At 46.2% G+C, this 22,389-nt stretch overlaps 1 protein-coding gene across 2 annotated transcripts in view; it reads right to left on the bottom strand.

Moving 5' to 3' along the window:
- Window positions 1-22,389, bottom strand: part of GTF3C2 (general transcription factor IIIC subunit 2) — a 908,247-nt gene that overhangs the window by 568,201 nt on the left and 317,657 nt on the right. For both annotated transcript variants that reach the window (XM_086928162.1, XM_086928163.1), the window contains exon 10: window positions 15,868-15,985. In XM_086928162.1, coding sequence (XP_086784288.1) covers window positions 15,868-15,985 — 118 coding nt within the window. The remainder of the gene's footprint in view (window positions 1-15,867; window positions 15,986-22,389) is intronic.

Raw genomic sequence — 22,389 nt, forward strand, 5'->3', positions numbered from 1 at the left:
AGGCTAAAATCATCTCACATTTCCTATGAGTAGCTCTGGATCTGCGTTTCGTTACGCAGAAAGAAAGTAAGTGATGTCAGTGTGCATGAGTGGTGCTCATACGTGGAACGCCGTCTGTGTGGAGTCCTCTGAGACCACTTGCTAGCACGCAAAGGCACTGCTGAAGATTTTCCACATCTAGCTGACACCGGGGAATATTAGAAAGGTGAGGAATGAAGGCGGGGGAATATTTGAAAGGTAAGGAATCTGTAGTCAGAAGTATCCATCAGATTTAGTATATTTGGAGGACACTCAAATTCCATTTGGAGACACAAAGAATTATCATGCCCGGTTGATATCTGTAAGGTGGAAGTCCCCCCACACATCGCCAGGAAACACTACACAATGCATGCTAATTTCAAGGTTTATGCGCAGCTTGATTAGTTAAAGTTGAAAATAGGTTTGCATGGATTATTTTCTTGACATTGTGAAGCCCATATCTCCCACTGTGGCTAACTTGAGATTTGTGTTATGCATAAGGCTGTAAAAACTGGGGCACAATAGAAATAGAAGGTAAAGTATATACCAGAATTTCTTTTACAGAAGATAAATAACTTTTTCTTCTGATGGTTACTTCTACCTACAGATTCCTTACCTGTTGCATACATTCCATTGCAGTAACCCACCCTGGTAGTGGCTCTGAAGGAATGGTCACACAAGGAAATCATATAACTCGTTGTGCACGAAATGGACATCCCTCTCATCTCGGAATCGAAACAATAATACATGGCAAAGGTATGAAGGGGGACCCGTGTCGCCACATGACAGAACTCAGCCACAAGAACACCCATGCCAAGTGCTCCGGTAGAAGACTTTGCTGTGGTAGAGTGGGTCTGGATTTCCTAAAGCCATTACTTCTTGGGAAGAGCATAGCACATCCCTATATACTGCATTACACATTAGTATAAAGCCTTCTTTTGGATAATCTTGCCTTTCGTACTGCCTGTATATTACACAAAGAGCTGGACGTCCAAACTGAAATCTTTAATGCAGTCAAAGTAAAAATGAATCACTCATCTGGGATTCAACAGGTGAAATCTATCCACCTCCTTGATGGGATGAGTGGGAGGTCAGAAAGTAGCCACCTTCCAGAGTACACCGTCTTCGCAGAGGGTCAGCAAACTAACAATATTACTTTAACCAGTGCCGGAGGAGACAGGAATGAGCTCAGGTGCCCTTGCCCAATCTCCAGGCAAGAGGGAGGAGTCTCTGGAAGATGAAGTGCCGTACCTGCCCCTCCAACTGGTAGAGGAGGTATCACTTCTGGGTAGAGATGCCACTTGCGGATGTCTAGTTTGTGCAGACTGAGGCTGTTGGCCATGATGTTCTCATGAAGCTTCGAAGAAACGCTGAAAAAAATAGAGTGTGCTCCAGACTCTAAACAAATGATGCAATAAAAGGGAACCGACAACTGCTGTAATAACGTTGCTGTAGCCTTGCTTCCGGCTCCAAGAGAGAGCCATTGCACTCTACAAGCACAGAATAGCTATGGAATCGTTTTCAGATAAAATCTGGTGCCTAGAAATATTCAACAGAGGAGGAATCTGGAGGTATCCATCAGAAGGCCAAATTAATCAAGATTGTTGGAAGGTGGAATCCAACTGCATGGTTACCCTGACTTTTTGCCTGGTGTTTTGATGGTTTTTGACTTAGTTGGCTCGGATGGAGTAGTTTCTGTCCTGTAATTCCAGTTCTGTAGTAGGGGTATCTCTGTTATAGTCATAATCTAGTCAATAGTCCCGCCCATGTGCGTGGACCCCGGAGCAATCAAAAATAATCTCTTAAAGTGTCGAAAAAATGCAGAACTGCACAGACACTTAAGAGAGAATTTAAAGACAGATAATGCAGCCTATAAACAGGCTACACTGTCCAGTACTTCAACTAGAAATTCCACCAAAAATCCACAAACAGCAAATCCTGTCCAGATTTCCCTTGCCTTAGCAGCAAAAACACTCTGGGATGATAGAGAGGAAGACATGGACAGACAAGCCCCATAGGCTGCCATTATGTGGCTCACAACAGGATACTGTGCCTTTAAGAGAACTTTCCAGAACTTCACAGTATTCCAGAATGCACTGCAGGTCCCTTTTATTTTCAGTTCTTTTTGAAGGCGTAACACGCCAGACCTGTAGCATTCCTTACATGAATAATTATCTCCACCGGGGAGGAGGGCGGGCGCTTATGACTATAACAGAGATACCCCTACTACAGAACTGGAGTTACAGGACAGAAACTACTCCTTCTGTAGTAGGCGATCTCTGTGTACAGTCATAATTTAGTGAATAGAATGGCAAGCCCATCCCCACACCAAAGCGGCGGTGGAGAAAAGAAATCAACACCACTATTGTGCGAACAAATTCCGCAGCGAAGCCTGTCCAACCTGAGCATCTGCCCTGGCATCAGTGTCCAGACAGTAATGCTTAGCAAAGGTATGAACCGACTTCCAAGTGGCGGCCTTGCAAATTTCTGCAATAGGAACATTACGGAGCAAAGCCGTCGTCGGAGCTTTGCCCCTGGTGGAATGAGCCTTAGGTTTACCTCCTAAGGTCTTATTAGCCTTCTGGTAACACAGTTGTATGCAGGACACAATCCACCTAGAGATGGACTGCTTAGAGGTCGCAAGACCCGTCCTGACCGATCCATAATTGATGAACAATTAGTCTGACCTAGGAATATCTTTGGTCTTATCCAGATAAAATTTCAAAACCCTCCTAACATCCAGGGAATGTAAGGATCTTTCCGCTGGAGATGAAGGATTCTGAAAAAACATAGGCAAAGTCATAGTCTGGTTGACATGAAAATCAGAAATAACCTTGGGAAGAAATGTAGGGTGAGTACGCATAACAACCTTAGCAGCATGAAATACAGTACAAGGTTCTTGGCAACACAACGCCTGAATTTCAATCACCCTGCGGGCCGATGTAATGGCCACGAGGAACGCCGCCTTCCAGGACAGGTGCTGCAACGAAGCCTTATGAATAGGTTCAAAAGGCTCCTTCATCAATCTGGACAGCACCACATTTAATTCCCATGAAGGCGAAGGAAGCCTGACAGGAGGGAACACTTTCTTCAAGCCTTCCAAAAAGTCTTTGATCACAGGGATCTGGAAGAAGGAAGTCTGTGTAGGGCATTTCCTGTAGGCAGTCAATGCAGCGAGATGAACCTTAAAGAATGAACATTAAGGCCAGACCGCACCAAATGTAGACGGTAAGGAAGGATGACATCTTCCTTGCACGTCGTAGGGTCAAAGTTCTTGGACGCACACCAGATACAAAACCTCTTCCACTTGTAAGCATATGATGTCCGAGTGGAAGGTCGCTTAGACTCCTTCTATATGTCCATGCAATCTTCGGGCAAATTCAAATGGCCATATTGCACTATCTCAGGGGCCATGCCGCCAAACTCAAAGACGAGAGGTTGGGGTGCAACATCTGCCCCCCGAACTTCGAGAGAAGGTCCGGCCTGCACGGCAGCTGTATGTGCGGAAGGAGAGACTGGTGAAGCAGGTCCGTGAACCACCACTGCCTGGGCCATTCCGGGACAATCAGGATCATCCGTGCCCTGTACTGGGACAGCTTGATGAGCACCGCTGGAATCAGGGGAATGGGTGGAAAAGCGTACACAAAGCTGTTCGACCAGTTGATCCACAGCGCATTCCCCAGCGTCCCTTGCTGGTAGTACCTGGAGGCGAAGTCTCGGCATTTGCTGTTTTCGGCGGTGGCGAACAGATCTACGTCTGGAGTCCCCCACCTTTCGAAGACTTCTCCTAGTACTTCGTCGTTTATGACCCATTCGTGGTTTTCCTGAATCAGTCTGCTCAGTGCGTCTACCTGAACATTCTGCACACCTGGTAGAGGAGTAGCCGTTATCGTCAATCCTCTGGCCAGAAGCTAGTGCCAGATCGTCTGCGCCTCCCGAGACAGGGTGCCCGATCTCGAGCCCCCCTGCTTGTTGAGGTAATACATCGTGGTCGTATTGTCCGTCTGTACAAGCAGAGAGTTGGTCTGGAAGGACGGATGAAAGGCCTTCAGTGCCAAGTGAACAGCTCTGAGTTCCAAGAAATTGATGTGATACGTGGACTCCATCGGAGACCACGTTCCTTGAATCTGTAAGTCTCCCTAATGCGCTCCGCAGCCGTGGAGAGAGGCATCCGTCACGATAGTCTGAGTAGGAATGTCCTTGTGGAAGGGAACCCCTCTGAGGAGATTCTCCGCTGAACACCACCACTTCAGAGACTGAAGAGCATGCAGAGACAGTCGTATCTTGTCGTCCCAAGATCCTTTCCTATGATCCCATTGGTCCTCTAAGCACTCCTGCAGAGGTCTCATGTGTAGCCGTGCATGAGGAGTGAGGAAGATACAAGAGGCCATCGACCCCAGTAGAGAAGACACCGTCCTCACTGTTGTAGATGGAGCGGTCATAAGAGCCTGAGCCTTCCAAAGGATCGATCGCCGTCGCTCCTCCGAAGGAGACACGCTTGCTGACAGCGTATTGATGGAGGCTCCCAAGTACTGAATACACTGGACCGGGATTGGGACAGACTTGGACATGTTGATGTGCAACCCCAACTTGTTCAAGAGAACGCATGTCTTCTGGAAGTGTGCTTGAGCTTCCGAGAAGGAGGAGGCCTTGATCAACCAATCATCCAGGTACGGGTATACAAACAACTTGTTCTTCCTTAGGTGTGCCGCTACCACTGCCATACACTTCGAGAATTTTCTGGGCGCAGATTTCAGCCCGAATGGCAGCACTGTGTACTGATAATGATAGGTGCCGACTTGAAATCGCAGAAACTTCCTGTGTTTGCACGTGATGGGCACATGGAAGTACGCATCCTGTAGGTCTATTGCACAAAGCCAGTCTCCCTGTTGCAACGGAGGATAAATCTGATGCAACGACAGCATGCAAAACTTTTCTCTGCGAATCCACTTGTTTGCCTGCCGCAAGTCCAGAATGGGCCTGAACTCGTTCTTGTCCTTCTTGCGAACCAGGAAGAACCGGAAGTACATACCTCTTCCTGAGAAGGTATATCTTCTATCGCCCTTTTCCTTAACAGGATATCGGCCTCCGCCTGGAGCTCGCGCAGTTGATACTGCGAGCTGACCGGAGGGATCGCTGGAGGAGGGCTGATGAACCGAAGACTGTATCCATTGCAAACAATATTCAGCACCCACTTGTCCTGAGTAATTTTTCTCCACTCTGCCAGAAAAAATTGAACACTTCCTCCCTCCGGAGCAAGTAACGGATGAAGGGGAAGTAACCGCTCAGGGTCGAGACCCGGCCGGGCCCTTGTTCGCGGTAGAGAACTGCTGTCCCCCTCTACCCTTCTGTCGTTTCTGCTGCTGTTCCGAAGACTGCCCCCGTCCTCTTCCTTGTGCACCGTACCGTCTTTGGAACGTCCGGTAGGACTTCTTCTCTTTGGGCTTCTCCAAGCCCACAGCCGTAAGGGTCTCCGCCTCCGCCTTCATGCGGGCCATCTCATCATCTGCGTGTTTTCCGAACAAGGTATCCCCGGAAAAGGGCAGGTTGGCCACCCACTGCTGGGCCTCCGGCTTGAGTGACGTGAGCCGGAGCCATGCATGTCGCCGCTGATTGATTCCATGGCAGTAACCATGGGCAGCCAACAAGGAGGCATCCGAAGCCGCGCTGATGACCTGATTGGACACCAGCATCCCTTCCTTGAGAATCTCTTGGAAGTCCTTCCTCTTGTCTCTTGGTAGCAGTTCCACGAACTGTTGCAGGGAGTCCCACAGCACCCGGTCATAACGTCCCAGCAGAGCTGTATCGCTGGACGCCTTCATGGCTGTGGAAGCGGTCCCACACGCCTTCCTTCCAGCCGAGTCGATCCATCGACTTTCTTTATCTGGCGGCACGGTGGATGACGGGCAGGTAGAGTGCAATTTCCTGGCCGCCGTCACTATCACCGAATCCGGTACCGGATCTACTCTCAGAAAGGCAGGGTCCGAATCCGGGGCCCTGTACTTCTTTAGAAGTCGGGAGGGAGCGGCCTTCACCACCGCTGGTGTGAGGAACAGCTCCTCTGCAGGTTCCTTCAATCCGGGTACTAGTGGTAGAAGAGGGCGAGACAAATGCTTCTCGTGAAGCGTCTCGAATATCACTAACGTCGAAGGTGTAGGAGCCGTCACAGCGATACCCAACTTCGCAGCCCCCCTCAGGAGAACCTCCTGGAAAGTGGCAATGTCATCCACTGGGGAAACCCTGGTCTCAGGGGAGTCCGATAATGTCGGCGAGTAGGAACGGGTCCTGGAAGAGTCCGTGCAGGACCTAGACCCCCGCCTCCTATGGCGACGCCTTGATCTGGTGGAGGATCTATGACGACTCCTTGATCTTCCTCTCCATCCGGAGCGTGAACGTGACCTCTTCGGCCGAGGACGATCAACCGGATCCACCGGAGCGGGCAACTTGGGCTTGGACGGGGCCTTCGGTTTAGGTGTACCCTTGGGAGGCGTCGGAAGAATAAGCAACGAAGTCGACCTCGGTGGAACCGGAGGCGGCTTCACTGGCAACCCTGGCCCAGGTTGCGGTGGAGGCAACGGAGGAGGAGTAGGATTCAACGGAGGGGGACCCCTCGGCAATGGAGGAGGGAGAGTCACCTTCCACGATGGGGTATACACCTCGGAATACACCGAGCCCGGCGAACCTCCTTCTCTACCAGCCTGGGACGTTGGCGAACTTCTCACAGCGTCAGGCCTCCTTCCACCTGTCTTCGACGTCGAAGAACAGCGACCAGACGGCGAGCGCCGGCCCCTTGACGTCGAGCGTCTCTTCTTCGGCGACGAACGGCTTCGCCTCGACGGCGACCTTCTGCACCTCGATGGCGATCTTCTGCGCCTCGACGGCGATCTTCTGTGCCTCGACGGCGATCTTCCGTGCCTCGACGGCGACCTGCGCCTCGACGGCGACCTGTGCCTCGACGGCGACCTTGACGACGAGGACCTCCTCGACGACGAACATCTCTTCGTCGACGGCGAACGGCAGTGTCGCCTCGACGGCGAGCGCCAACGCCTGGCCTGTCGACGTCGATCGCTCGACGCCGACCTCGACGAGGACGACGATGAAACAGTCACCGGGGACTTCGATGGTCTTGTAACATCCCTTGACGCCGAGCGTCGACGTCGTTTCGACTCCGACAATGGGGAACAGACCGTAGTCATTCCTCTTGACGCCGTAGTGGGCGCAATAGACCCAGGCGGAGAATGGGGACGTTTGCTGGCCTTCCTGCCCCAGGGGAGCCCCCCAGAGGCCTCAGCATGGGCAGAAGAAGCCCCACCAGACCCACCTTGTGCCTTCAATCTTCTTTCCTCGAGGCCCTGAAGTCTGATCTTCTTCCTGTCCTTCAGGGTCCTGCAAGAGAAGCCTTGACAGATCACACACTCCTCTGGGACATGTGAAGAAGGAAGGCAGAGGATACACACCTCATGGGGGTCCGATTTGGCCTTCTTCCTAGAGCAGTCCGGGCACTTATCGAATAATGCAGGCATATTCGACAAAAAACCAGAGTGCAAGAACCAAGGAGAAAGGCACTGAAGTACAACAAAGTACTTAACTACGAGAAAACTAGTGAAAAATCACCGAAAAACCCTTAAAAAGGGAGAGCTCAATGCTCCAGGGTCCTGCTTGCAAGAGCCGGAAAAAAGAACTGAAAGTAAAAGGGACCTGCAGTGCATTCCGGGATACTGTGCAGTTCTGGAAAGTTCTCTTAAAGGCACAGTATCCTGTTTTGAGCCACATAATGGCAGCCTATGGGGCTTGTCTGTCCGGGTCTTCCTCTCTATCATTCCAGAGGGTTTTTGCTGCTAAGCCAAGGGAAATCTGGACAGGCTTTGCTGTTTGTGGATTTTTGGTGGAATTTCTAGTTGAAGTACTGGACAGTGTAGCCTGTTTATAGGCTGCATTATCTGTCTTTAAATTCTCTCTTAAGTGTCTGTGCAGTTCTGAATTTTTTTCGACACTTTAAGAGATTATTTTTGATTGCTCCGGGGTCCACGCACATGGGCGGGACTATTCACTAGATTATGACTATATACAGAGATCCCCTACTACAAAACCTGCTATTCAGGGCCCCAGCCTATCGGCTTTCCTCTCTAAAATGATAACATGTACAATAGGTACATATCAGAGTACCTTAGGTACCAAGGGCATAGGTATCCCAGAGGCCTACCAGGGGCTGAAGCATGTATTATGCCACCCCTGGGAAGCCTTCCAAAATAGCACCACAGGTCTGCACTTGCAGCCTGGGTAAGGTGGTGTAAGCACCTCTTACTTAGATATATATATATATATATATTACCTACTGGCGGTCGCCAGTAGGTATATATAGTTAGGATTTTTTCTCTATGGGATTTTTGAAAATTCTATGTCTAATAACTTTGGCGTTTGTGGACGGAATTGGCTGAAATTTTCAGGAAAATGGAACATTTTGTTTCTGAGCAGCCCCTGACAATTTGGGGGGGTTTCATCAAGGGGGGGCAGGGAAAAAAGGGGGGTCCCAAAACGCGTTTTTCCCATGTTAATTTCCATAGGGCGGATGGCCTCACTTTTAGCTCGAACGGCTGAATGGATTTGCACGAAACTTGGCAAAATTGTAGGGACTGTTAGCCCGATGTGCCTTTGCTAGGTCTCAATATATGTGCTCCAGTGGATTTTGAGTAATTTAGGTTCAAAAAAAGATATATATCTGGGCGGAGCCTAACCACACATCTGATCTGATTGGCTGTCAGCACTTCATCCAAGAAGTGTTGGCAGCCATCTTGGGACCAATATACATGATAGCACCTCATTAAAAAGCATTGTAGTTAATAGAGGGTTTTAGGACTTTAGTTACATTATAAATCATTTGTTGATGGTACCATACTCGTTTTAGGAATTGTGGTGGGTTCTAAGGTGATTTTACCATGTGAAAAAACCTTCTGCTGTGATATCATGAATATTGTTTGAAAGAAAACTAATATCTCATGATTTTCCCACAGTGGTTTGGAAGGGGATCTATAAGCTAAACTGAAAGCATATTTTCTGTAAATTCACATTATCTTTCTCAGTCATGTGAAAATGAAGTCTGACATTCCCAGTAAAACATGTACATCCAACAAGGACAGAGACTGTCAGTTGATTCCTTTGTGTTCTACTGCAGCCTCCTAGAGTGTTCTAAAGAACAACTAGAGCGCTAACAGTCCTACCTATTACAAAGGTATGGCACACCTGAAGCCATCTTGATTGGAATAAAGTGGTAACTCTTAAAACATTTAATTTAAAAAGAAACAACATGAGGGGGTATATTTTGCCATAGAAAGTATGATTAGTGCTGCAGAATGAAAAATTAGGGCACATTTTGAGTGACTTCTCAAATCCTTTTCTATTTCATTAAAACATTCTGACATGCAGTCTCCCAAAATGGCCACCAGAGACAAAAGAGCCCAAATGTAGCCCAGATGTAGCCCAAGTATAGCCCAATGACAGAATGTCCCAGAGTGTTCTAAAGAACAACTAGAGCGCTAACAGTCCTACTTATTACAAAGGTATAGCACACCTGGAGCCATCGTGATGGGAATAAAGTGGTAACTCTTAAAACATTTAATTTAAAAAGGAACAAAATGAGGGGGTATATTTTGCCATATGAATTATGATTAGTGCTGCAGAAAGAAAAATTAGGGCACATTTTGAGTGACTTCTCAAACCCTCTTCAATTTCATTAAAAAATTCTGACATACAGTCTCCCAAGATGGCCACCAGAGACAAAAGAGCCTAAATGTAGCCCAAATATCACCCAGATGTACCCCAAGTATAGCCCAATGACAGAATGTCCCAGAGTGTTCTAAAGAACAACTAGAGCGCTAACAGTCTTACTTATGACAAAAGTATGGCACACCAGAAGACATCTTGATTGGAATGAAGTGGTAAGTCTGAAAACACTCAATTTAAAAAGGAACAACACGAGGGGGTTAATTTTGCCATAGAAAGTATGATTAGTGCTTCAGAAAGAAAAATTAGGGATCATTTTGAGTGACTTCCCAAATCCTCTTCTATTTCATTAAAAAAATTGTGACATGCAGACTGAAACATGCACTTTGAATACCAGCAGCAGACGTCCCTGGTGAGCAGTAGCTTTACTACAGTGATCTAATGTGCAACTAGAGTGCTAACATTCAGAATTTATGGCAAATGTGTGACACATCTGAATGCCTTCTTGATGGAACCAAAGTAAACAAACATTGAAAATGCAATAGATCAAAGCCATTCTCTGTTTGTAATGAGGTGGCTTTTTAGCTTTGCTTTTATTAGTGTTTTTTCAACTTTCATGTAAATAACATGCATCTGTGTGCATATAAGTATATGTATGCATGCATTTATGTTTGTATTTATATAGATATACAGATGATGTATGTTTATATATGTATATATATATATATATATATTCACTGAAAAAACCATAGGCTATAGACCATATATAGTTAGGAATTAGCATTTACAAAACCTTGAAAATTCACTGAAAAAACCATAGGTTATAGACCATATATAGTTAGGAATTAGCATTTACAAAACCTTGAAAATTCACCGAAAAAACCATAGGTTATAGACCATATATAGTTAGGAATTCGCATTTACAAAACCTTATTTTACTCACACAAAACCATTGAAATTCCATATATAGTTAGTTGCACTAACTATATATCGCGCACCCGCAATCCACTGCTGATGATGTCACATATTACATCATTCATGACATGGTCAGTGACATCACTGATGACATCACTGATGACATCTCAAATGACATCACTGATGACATCACTGATGACATCACTGATGACAACATCCAGTGACTGTATGTTTCTGTAAAGTTAAAATATGTCTTACATATTGAAGAATGAGTGGATGTATAAGTGTCTGGATGAAGGATTTAGTAGGTGCATGACTGACTGTATGAGTGAGTGATTAAATGTGTCTCACTGAGTGCATGGGTTAGTGACTAAACTGTCTTAATTTGTGAATCATTATGTCTGTTGTTCTGTAAACTGTTGCATGTGTTGATAAGTAGCTATATGAGTAACTATATGGGTTATTGATTGGTTGATCAAGTATTTGTATGGGAGACTGAGTGTGTGTGTGGGTGGCTGGGAGGTGTATGACTGTGCATAGATGTGTGAGCAGTTGATTCACTAGATGTATGGTTTCAAAAGTGCATGTGGAAACAGCTGTATGGGCGGTTGACTGTGTGCATGAGTGTATTGGTGAGTGAATGGATATCTCAGTGCTACATGTCAAAGTAAGTACATATGTAAAACACAGTACATGTGAGAGTTGACATATATAAATAACTGTGCATAAGAGCCAGTGAATGTGTGAGTGGCTGTATGGATCATTGTGAACTTGTATCAGGGATTGTATAAGAGAGTAAATATGTGTTAGTATATGTTTGAATAAGTAAAGTTTGTATAACTGTATAGTTGAGGAAATGGAGGTGTGATTGATTCTTTGCATGACTGACTAGGTGTGTGAGTAACTCCATGGATGAGTGACAGTCTGTGAGTGTCTGTTTACACTGATTGTATCTAAGGTTATATTAGAGTCTGGAGAGGTTCATCGTATTATCACATGAATGATATCATCAGTGATGTGATCAGTAATGTCAAATGAGATGTCATCAGTGATGTCATCAGTGATGTCATTTGAGATGTCATCAGTGATGTCATTTGAGATGTCATCAGTGATGTCATCAGTGATGTCACTGACCATGTCATGAATGATGTAATATGTGACATCATCAGCAGTGGATTGCGGGTGCGCGATATATAGTTAGTGCAACTAACTATATATGGAATTTCAATGGTTTTGTGTGAGTAAAATAAGGTTTTGTAAATGCGAATTCCTAACTATATATGGTCTATAACCTATGGTTTTTTCGGTGAATATAGATATATATATATATATATATATATATATTGTAGGAAATGGGACCCCCGGCCACGTTTAGGTTTGCCCCTGGCTACTTGCAGCCTGCCCTGAACATCGAGACTCTTGGGCGCCCTTGCCCCAGGAAGGCCAGCTGGCCTGTGGAGTGCTACTGACTAATATCAATGTGATGCTGAGAGTTATTATGTGTTGCCCTGCTGATGGGGGCCTCTGTTGTGTTATGTACCTTGTCCCTTCCCTCCTGAATACCCTATGTCCCCTGTATGTGATTCCTGGTCAGAGTGAGTTCTACTGCTAGTTCTAGGAAGCTCCCAGTTGATATGTGTTCTAATGCCAGATCCAACATGTGCATACCCCTGGCAGGGGGCCCCTTGGCCCTGCCCTGTACCTTTTCCCTTGTAACCCCTGCCGTGCCTCTGGCACCTTGTAAAGTGTGTGTTCCTATGTGTTCTTCTTAATACAAAGACTATTTTCCTATATACTTTGTGTGGAGTTCCTTTTGTGGGAGGCCCTGGACGTTGTTGTTGGTGGGTGCGTGCGCAAATGCTTCACACATGTCCTCCGAGATAGGCCTGACTGCTCGCGCCGCGTTACCTAGAGGGTGAGCAGGGGTTGTCGTTACATAGGAGTGATTCAGAAAAGGGGGTGGTGATGAACAGAGTGTCTGAATTAAGCAGACCACTCTTACCCAGTCCAAAGATCAGGGCTTGATCCATCACCGTTTTTTAGCTCACTGCACCATCCCAGCTCAGAACTTGGCTATATGCAAATTAGTCTGACCCTGGCCCAGTGCATCATGGGAACAGGGCAGACCAAACTACCAAGTTTACTAAACTAAACTAAAGTTTATAAAAGAATACAAATTTCTTCCACATGCCTCCTTCACTGAAGTATCACAAAGATGGACAGAATTGACATCTTTCCATACATAGATCATGTAGAATCTTGTTTTGGAACCTCTGAGAGCATCAGACATACTATAGTATCGGACATACTATAGTATTGTTCATTATTCCAGTATATGATCATTATATGATTATTGTGTTTACTCCTCTCATATCATTATGTTACATCGTTTTGCCCATCCTTCGCTCACCCAGGTGTATAAATGATCTATTAGATGCTCACCATTTGAGTCAATGCTTATTAGAAGCCCCATTTCACTCATGTTTAGATTTTATTTTGGTATTGGGTATTATTCCTGTATATGGTTATTTCACTTACTTCCCTTATATCACTACGCCCCATCATATAGCCCACTCCTTGTCCACTCAGGACTTATAATTGAGTTGTTATATATGAACTATTTAATTTATTGATTATTATACTCCCCATGTTTGACTCATGTTTTGATTGTTACCTTTCCTATAACTGTAAAGCGCTCTGATATCCTTCGGGATCAAGCCTATTGCATGGTTTGCTTCTACTGAACTGATTAGGATAACACGCTAGAATTCAATGATTTGTTGGTGAAAAGGCACAGACTGAAGACATTGTCCATAATGTTATGGAGCGAGGGAGTTCCTCTTGCAAAAGTCACAGGCTTGTCTTGCATCCCATCTACACCAACATTTAAGGGGCCCATGTGTGAGTTAGGAGGGCAGGGGAAACTGGCCTACACATAGCCAGGCCTCCTTATTTACAGCTTCGAGAACACTCCCAACGTTCAACCCTCCCCACCCTCCTCAGATCCTACTCCTCCAACTAACATCCTTAGCGCCTGGAACCCAATCACCACTGAAGACACCATCCGCCTAATGAACTCAATCCACTCTGGCTCCCCAACCGACCCCTGCCCCCACCACATCTTCAACAAAGCGGACTCCATCATCGCACCCCATCTCCGTGATATCATCAACTGCTCGTTCAACTCTGCCATCTTTCCAGAAAGCTGGAAACACGCCGAACTCAGCGCCCTTTTGACGAAACCCACAGCAGACCCCTCCGAACTGAAAAACTACCGACCCATATCCCTCCTCCCATTTCCGGCCAAAGTCATCGAGAAAGCCGTCAACAGCCAGCTCGCCGCCATCCTTGAATCCAACAACTCCCTTGATCCTTCTCAATTCGGATTCCGAGCTAAACACAGCACCGAAACTGCCCTCATTGCAGCCACTGACGACATCCGAACACTACTGGACAACGGTGAAACAGTGGCCCTCATTCTACTCGACCTCTCCGCCGCTTTCGACACAGTCTGCCACAGTACCCTTATACAACGCCTCAGCAAAATCGGAATACAAGGAAAAGCCTTGGACTGGATCATCTCGTTCCTCACTGGGAGAACTCAAAGAGTCCGACTTCCCCCATTCAACTCCAAGGCCACTGAAGTCATCTGCGGCGTACGACAAGGATCTTCACTCAGTCCCACCCTCTTCAACGTCTACATGAGTCCACTTGCCTCCATCGCGCGTCAACACAACCTCAACATCATCTCTTACGCCGACGACACCCAGTTAATCCTCTCCCTCACCAAAGATCCTAACACCGCCAAAACCAATCTTCACGAAGGCATGAAAGAAGGAGCCGAATGGATGAAACACAGCCGCCTAAAACTCAACTCAGACAAAACGGAAGTGCTCATCCTAGGATCTTCCCCCTCTGCTTGGGACGACTCTTGGTGGCCTTCCACTCTGGACTCAGCACCCACACCCACAGACCAGGCACGCAACCTTGGCTTCATCCTAGACTCTTCTCTCTCAATGTCCAGACAAGTCAACGCAGTCTCATCCTCTTGCTTCAACGTACTTCGCATTCTCAAAAAGATCTTCCGTTGGATCCCCCTCGAGACAAGAAAGACTATCACCCACGCACTGGTCACGAGTCGACTGGATTATGGTAACACACTTTACTCCGGAATCACCGCAAAATTACAGACAAAAATCCAACGCATCCAGAACGCATCAGCGAGACTCATATTAGACCTCCCTCGCCAAGATCACATCACCGAACACCTAAGAGACCTCCACTGGCTTCCCGTCAACAAAAGAATTACATTCCGCCTTCTCACCCACGCACACAAGGCCCTCTACAATCTAGGACCCGAATGCCTCAACACTCGCCTGTCCTTCTACAAACACACCCGCCAACTAAGATCGTCCAATCAAGCCCTTGCCGCTGTCCCGCGCATCCGAAAATCCACCATGGGCGGCAGATCCTTCTCCTTCCTTGCCGCCAAGACCTGGAACTCACTCCCCACTCACCTCCGCCTTACTCAAAACCACATCTCCTTCAGAAAAGATCTCAAAACCTGGCTATTCGACAAATAATGAACCCCTTCCCAAAGCGCCTTGAGACCCTCTGGGTGAGCAGTGCGCTATACAAATGCCCGAACTTGAACTATAAGCCGCTATCACACCTACGCTGATTCACCCAACTTTAATTGTCATCACATTGTAATTCCTAAAATGGTTCAAGGTCAAAGAGTGTCATAGTTACTAAAAGGGAGCAAAGTGCAGTGAATTACAGCTCCAGCTACCTCTTTCAGAGTGGTAGGTAGGCACGAGTGGGTGTGTCGAAAATAATAAGGCATTAAAGGCAACTCTAAGGAAGTCGCTGTATGGAAGGTTGGTAATTATTATGTAAGAATTCAGAGAAGTCTGTGTTGGCAGACGAGACTGAAGCCAGGGCCCAGGCTTGACAATGAATGAAAAGCAAAAGCATACAACATTTCGATTGCTGTCAGTGGAGAGAGAGGATTAGGAAGGCATATGACAAGTCTGTTATCTAATAAAAAGAGTGTAAGATATGAGAAAAGATAAGGATATACAGAATTTAAGAAGAAGAAACTTTTTGGGATTCTATAAGGCACATTGTGATATAAATGTACAACATTTCTACAAAGACAAAAGTTGAGAGCATCACACACCGGGCACTAAAATAGGGTCCGTCTCTTCCTACCTTTTACCTGCAATTGCTTGTAGGCGTGTAAAGATTCAGAGTGGGGTAGGCTGTAGATTTCCACAAACCCACTTGAGAAGGCAACTGCCAGGAGCCCCAGCCTAGGCATCTGAGGATTCTGTGAACAGGAAGGGAGACAAAGAAGATTAACAATTAGGCAGATTAGGAGCAGCATGAGTCCTTGAAACAGTTAAACCACTGTGGAAATGTACCCTCTGCATTTTAATGTCTCGTCTACTGACATATTGGCAGACATTTTTAGTCTCCTCTGTTAATAAATAAAAGTACTCAGTAGCTTATTCCAAATAATATTAGGATACTTAAACAACGATTCAACACACCTGGTGAAAGCAGAAGACCTTTAAACAGACATACCTCAAAGTCCACAACACAGCTATCAACAGATGACGCCCAATCATGGATGACCATGCACAATCCCTGCCTTTTGTGCTTGCACACTTCAGCAGAACAAGAATTGGCATAGCCAATAGGTCTCGCATTTGGGAACTTTTAAGTGTTTAGCTATGCAACAGTTAATGTTGTTGCACCGAGGATATTGTGCTGGATAACTGAACACTTATAAGATCCCAAAGGCGAGACCTATTGGCTATGCCAATACTTGTTTAGTGATGTTGTGCAGCATGGATAAAGAGGAACCCCCTTATTAAAAAAAAAAAGACTCAAATATGCAGTCGCAGCAGCTGTGTCATTTTGTAGGTAAAAGCACAACACATGAATGCACCTACAGCGTGCGTGTGAAGTTTTAATTTTTTTTTATTTACTGATCCAAGTTGTACTGGTAAATAAAGAAAAATAAAGCAGTGCCAAAGCTTTTTTTTTTGAAGCCGGGTGGAGGGAAATAACGAAAGCAGGGCTCGGAAGCAACACGGAGAGTACTGGTGCGGGAAAGATCACAGAGGATGGGATCAGAAGCAACAGGGATGGCGGCTGGACAAGAAAGGTGAGAGAGAGCAACGTGGAGCATGTGAGAACAGAAGTGTGAGAAGTTGGCCTGGAATATGATGTTCACTATTCTAGTGAGCACCTTGCACCAGTCCAAACAACCCTTATGGTGATGGTTGTAAAGTCAACCTTATAGACCAGCTATCCTAGTGGTAGCATGGACAAAGCAGTCTTCGGCTAAACTCAAGAGGGCATTTGAAGCAGCTGCTTTACCATATGCAATCCCTTTAATATCAAATGAAAGGACACCACACAGGATATATATTCAAAATATATATGTATTTATTTCTAAAGAAATCCCCTGAACTCTTTAGGAGTACAGAAGCACAAGCGCATAACAAGTGAATTAATATAACATACAAAAGTTGCACAAATATGGATAGGTCCGGGTGGTCTGCTAAACCATATAGTAAAAAAATGGCATAAGTACCACGTCACAAACAATGGTAAGGCCTAGGGCCTTGGGAATCGCTGAGGCTACACTGGACTGACAATGGTTAGGGAGCAGGAGGCCCACGGGATGCGTGTGCAGTGTCTAAAGGCACACGTGTGCACACGTAGAAGTCAATGGGTGCGTAAAAATGGAAAGTTAAAGGTTTGGGAGTCTTCCGACTGGACTCGAACCAGACCACTTGAAACTAGGACACTAGGAGAGTTACTCTTTACAGGAGCACCGCAGTACTCGCGTTACCTAACCCACAGGAAGCGGGTGCATAGGTCCCAAAGTGTGTCGGGTTTCTTCGTGGAGTTCTATGGAGCCTAGATAAAAAGATGCTGCAGGAGGCCAGAAGAGAAGAGTCTGGGTGGAACCAAGGGTGGATCGAAGATGTAGAGGACCTGAAAGCAGAGGGGACAGAGTCTGGGTCACTAGCCAGTGACCAGAAAGGAACCAGGATGGAACCAGGTGATGTTGCGTTGCAATCAGGTGCTGATGGGAAGCTTGTCTCTACAGCCACGTGGACCAGGAGGCGTCGACGACGACCACGAGGCAGGCACGGACTGTCCCGCGAAGGCTCTCGCTGTCGGCGGTGTCGGCTTCAGGATTGGAGTCAACAAGCCCTGGCAAAGGCAACCCCTGCAGGATACGATGTAGGCTTCTTACTCAGACCAGCAAGGTCTGAGGGGCTGCTTTTTTTGAGGGAAGCAAGGGCCAGTCTGGAGCAATCAGACCAGCGGTGTAGTTTCAAAAGATCGTCGCCAAGATGGCCAATAGCCAACGGGCAAGTGACGGGGCAGACGCGTCGAGCAGGAAAATGCAAAAGGGCTCCACGCAGAACTCGTGGAGTGTGCAGGGCTGCTCTTTGGTGCAGATGCTGCTCGGGGCTGGGGTTTCTCAATCCTCAATGCACAGCTTCGAGGAGGCCTCGGGGCTGCATAGTTAGCAGGTCGCAGACTTTTCAAGATGGCCGGTCCCATGTCTCTCGTCGCCTCCACGGGTCTCAGCTTTGCAGGGACTGTGGATCGGGCTGTTGGATGTCTGGGAATCCGGTTCTTGTCCGGCTCTGGGTTCGGGCTCCGGCGGGAGGCGGCGGCAAAGCAAGTCGTCGATCACTGGATGGTGCCTGCTGGTGCAGGGTGGTCACTCCTTGACCACAAGGGAGATTCTTCAGTCCTCTTCTTCCAAAGTAGAGGGATGAAGGTCCAGAGTTTTGTTTCAAAGTTTCAGTCAGGATAATCTAAAGTCTTGGGACTCAGCTCCTACCTACATACCAAATTTAGAGGCTGGATTACCTGCTAGGTCCCTCCTATGGGTGGGACCAGGGAAGGGGGTGGTTACACCCCTTTCCCTTTGTCCAGTTTAGCCCCAGAGCTGGGGCTGGAGTGCCCCAGCACCAGTTTGAACTGGTCCATGCATGCGACACCTTGTGTGCCCCAGGCAGTGTCTCAATCCTTTCAGCCCTCCTTGTCCCAATACACAAAATCCTGTCTGGGGTGGTGCTAGCACCTCCCAAGGCAGGAAACCTATTGTCCAAGCCTCCCTCGCTGAAAGGACTCCCAGCAGCAGGAGGTCAGACTTGTGTCTGTGGCAGCAGCATCCATTTTGTGATGCTGAGGCTCTGGTTAACTTTAACCGGGAATAGTAGGAACAACATGACTTCTCCCTCTAGAATGGTGGAATGCTACCCCTGTCGCCAGGACTGGCGAGGGGGTAGTATTCCAAATCGTATGATACCTTACTCGACATGTGTTGATAAAGCCAAACCATAGTTAGCATTTACCCGGGAGGTTTATTTATTTATTATTTATTTATCTTGTATAGCGCAAACAGCTACCCAGCAAAGGGTTTCCCGGCGCTGTGATTCAGTAGTAGTTAATCGGACGACTGACTTAGATGTTGAATAGCCAGGTTTTTAAGGCCTTTCTGAATTTGATGTAGTTAGCCTCTGAGCGCAGAGCTTGTGGCATGGTGTTCCACAAGGAGGGACCAAGGTAGGCGAAAGATTTGCCGCCCATACGTGATAGTTTTAATTTAGGAACAGCAAACTTATTAGCTGTTGCAGATCTCAGAGTCCTAGATGGATGGTAACATTGTACCAGATTTTGTAGGTACTTAGGGGCTTTGTTTGTAGAGATCTTGTGCATGAAGCGTAAGGACTTGAATTTAATTCTATTCTCTATTTTTAGCCAGTGCAGGTCACGTATAAGTTTGGTGGTGGGTGAATGGATAGGAATTTTACCAAACAGTCTCGCGGCTGCATTCTGCACAGTTTGCAGTTTGCGGACTGTGGCTTTGTTGGCCCCCAAATATAACGCATTAGCGTAATCTAACCTTGATGTTATTAAGGCGTTAATGACAGTTTTTTTTGTGTGGTCCGGTAGCATCCAACAAATTTTCTTTAACCACTTCAAGATGACAAAGCAGGTGGCCGAAGTTTTGACAGCTTGCTGGTGCATACTGAGTGTGTCATTGACAATAAAGCCTAAGTTTCGGGCCTGGCTAGTCGGAGTTGGAGGAGAGCCGATTACAGAAGGCCAATGCTGGGGTCCCCAGAGTTCTTTATTTTTTCCCAAAATGATAAGTTTGGTTTTTTCACCGTTTAGTTTCAGGAAGTTTTTTTGCATCCACCCTGCAATTTTCATTAATCCTGAATTTAATGTGGAGGGATTATTGTTGCCTGATGATGGAAGGGAAAAGAGAAGCTGAGAATCATCAGCGTAGGAAAACATCATTAAGCCGGTCTCCTCAACTATTTTTGCGAGCGGGCTCATATATAAATTAAAAAGTAACGGACTTAAAATTGAGCCTTGTGGAACTCCGTGTTTGAAGGTGCGGGTTTCAGAACAAGCAGATTGAGAAAAAACTTGAAATGTTCTGTTCTCAAGTAGGGATTTAGTACAATTTAAGGCAGAACCACAGATGCCAAATGAGTAAAGAGTCTTTATTAGTACCGCATGTGACACAGTGTCAAATGCGGCACTGAGGTCAAGAAGCACCAGTGCCACTGTATCACCCTTATCTATCATAGCACGGATATTCTCTGTCACACCTAGTAAGGTGGTCTCAGTTGAGAAACCAGCCCGGAAGCCAGACTGATGGGGAGGTAACAGGTCAAGTGTAGTTATGAAATGTGAGAGACAGCGATGGACATGTTTCTCCAGAATTTTGGCAAAAATAGGGAGGAGAGATATTGGCCGGACGTTCGAGGGTACCTTAGGGTCTGCGTTAGCTTTTTTCAGAAGTGGATGAATCATTGCATGTTTCCAGTCCTGAGGCACATATTCTTCCTGCAAGGAACTGTTTAAAAGATCCGTGATAGTAGATAAGGCTTTTTTACTGAGTAATTTTAAAATGGGACATGGTAAAGGGTCTCTTGGTGAGCCAGATTTAATCATATTTATGAGGTCGGTGACAGTTTCAACAGTAAGCATAGGCCAATTGTTTAATGAGAAGGTGGAAGTTTTGCATATATTGGCGTCTAGAGTGGCCTCTTGAATGCATGATCTGTTAGGAGGGGAATTACGAGTATCAGTGAGAGCTTCGTCGTATTTATTCTGATCGAGTTCGATGGCCTGGTAAATTTTATCAACTTTGTTTACAAAAAAGGCAGCTAGTTGATCGCATTGTGTGTTATTTAGATCAGGTGGGGTTGGTGAGGTATTTGAGCCGGCCAGCTCTTTAACTGTTTTGAAAAGAGTTTTAGATTGATTTAAGGCTGCAGTAATTTTAGTGCAGACAAAATCGGCTTTGGCTTTACTACACAACTTTTGGTAGTGTGTTAATTGGGTTTTGTATTCTTTTTTAGCTTCCATGGAATAGGACTTTCTCCACTGACGCTCAGCATTTTTGCATTTGGTCTTTTCTAGCTTTAAGGAGTCGTTGAACCATGGGGCAGGTAAACGTTGATTTATACCCTTTAGCTTAGTTTTGGGTAGGCACGAGTCGATGGCTGTCAGAAGCCATGTTTGGATAGAGGCTGATAGATTTTGCACTCTTGAATTAGTGCACGGTATCGTATCTTCTAGTAAAGTATTTAGAATGTTGATATCAAGTTTTTTCCATTTCCTAACAGTGGGGGTTTGGGCCATTGGAAAATCCTTATTAGAGGGTTGCGTTTGAAATGAAAATTTGATAGGAAAGTGATCTGACCAGGGAATTGGCAGAGCCGGAAAGGTGTTCAAGTTATGAATATTGGAAAAGATCGGGTCCAATAGATGATCCGCGGCATGTGTAGGGCCAGAGTTCTTTAGGCTTAGATTGAGGGACGCAAGGTCCGCAATGAGTTCAGTGGCCTTAATGCAGTGGTCATTGTCCAGATGTAAATTTAAATCGCCTAGGACTGTAAAATTAGCAGTGTTCATGGCGAAAGGGCCTAAGAGTTCCCATATATTATTTAACCAGTTTGATGCTGCTCCAGGTGGACGATAAATGAGTGCACCCGAAAAAGTAAAATTGGGGGAAAGTATAATTTTAAAAGTAGCACCTTCACACCCCGGACAGGGGAATTTTATGAACTCACAGGTATAGATTTTTTTAAAGATCACCGCTATGCCTCCTCCTACTTTATTTATCCTATCAAGGCGTATGATCGCATATGAATGAGGGATGGCCATGGCCACATCGGGCCCAGAGCTTGCATGAAGCCACGTTTCAGTAATGAACAAAGCGTCAGGGGCCTCATCTATTAGCAAGTTAAAAATTTCAATTTTATGTCTGGGCAAGGAGCGACAATTTAAGCTAAAGAAGGTAAATAGCTTAGAATCAGAGTTAGAGCATGTCATTTTTGTTTGAGTCTCAAATTGTTTAGTCCTAACAGAGTTTTTTGCCAGAGAGCAGCCGTGGCAGATGTTATAGTTTCTGTTCAACTCGAAGTGACAACAGCCTGGTTGTCTAGGTGCTTTTAAAGCTAATAGTTGTTCCGAGCTGTATTGTATGGAAGGAGTGTTAATAGTATCAATAGTTGTAGGGCTGCTGACACATACCAGTGAAGATGACTGAGGAATATGAGCCATGGCCGCTGGGCGCGTCCGAGGCGCGGACGGGCGCAGACGGGCTGACTCAGGCATGACTCCGGCGCTGATGCAGGCGCTTCCACTATTCGCGTCCGCTATCGCAAAGAA

This window comes from Lissotriton vulgaris, chromosome 6, assembly GCF_964263255.1.
Source record: "Lissotriton vulgaris chromosome 6, aLisVul1.2, whole genome shotgun sequence".
NCBI classification, from domain to species: Eukaryota; Metazoa; Chordata; class Amphibia; order Caudata; family Salamandridae; genus Lissotriton; species Lissotriton vulgaris.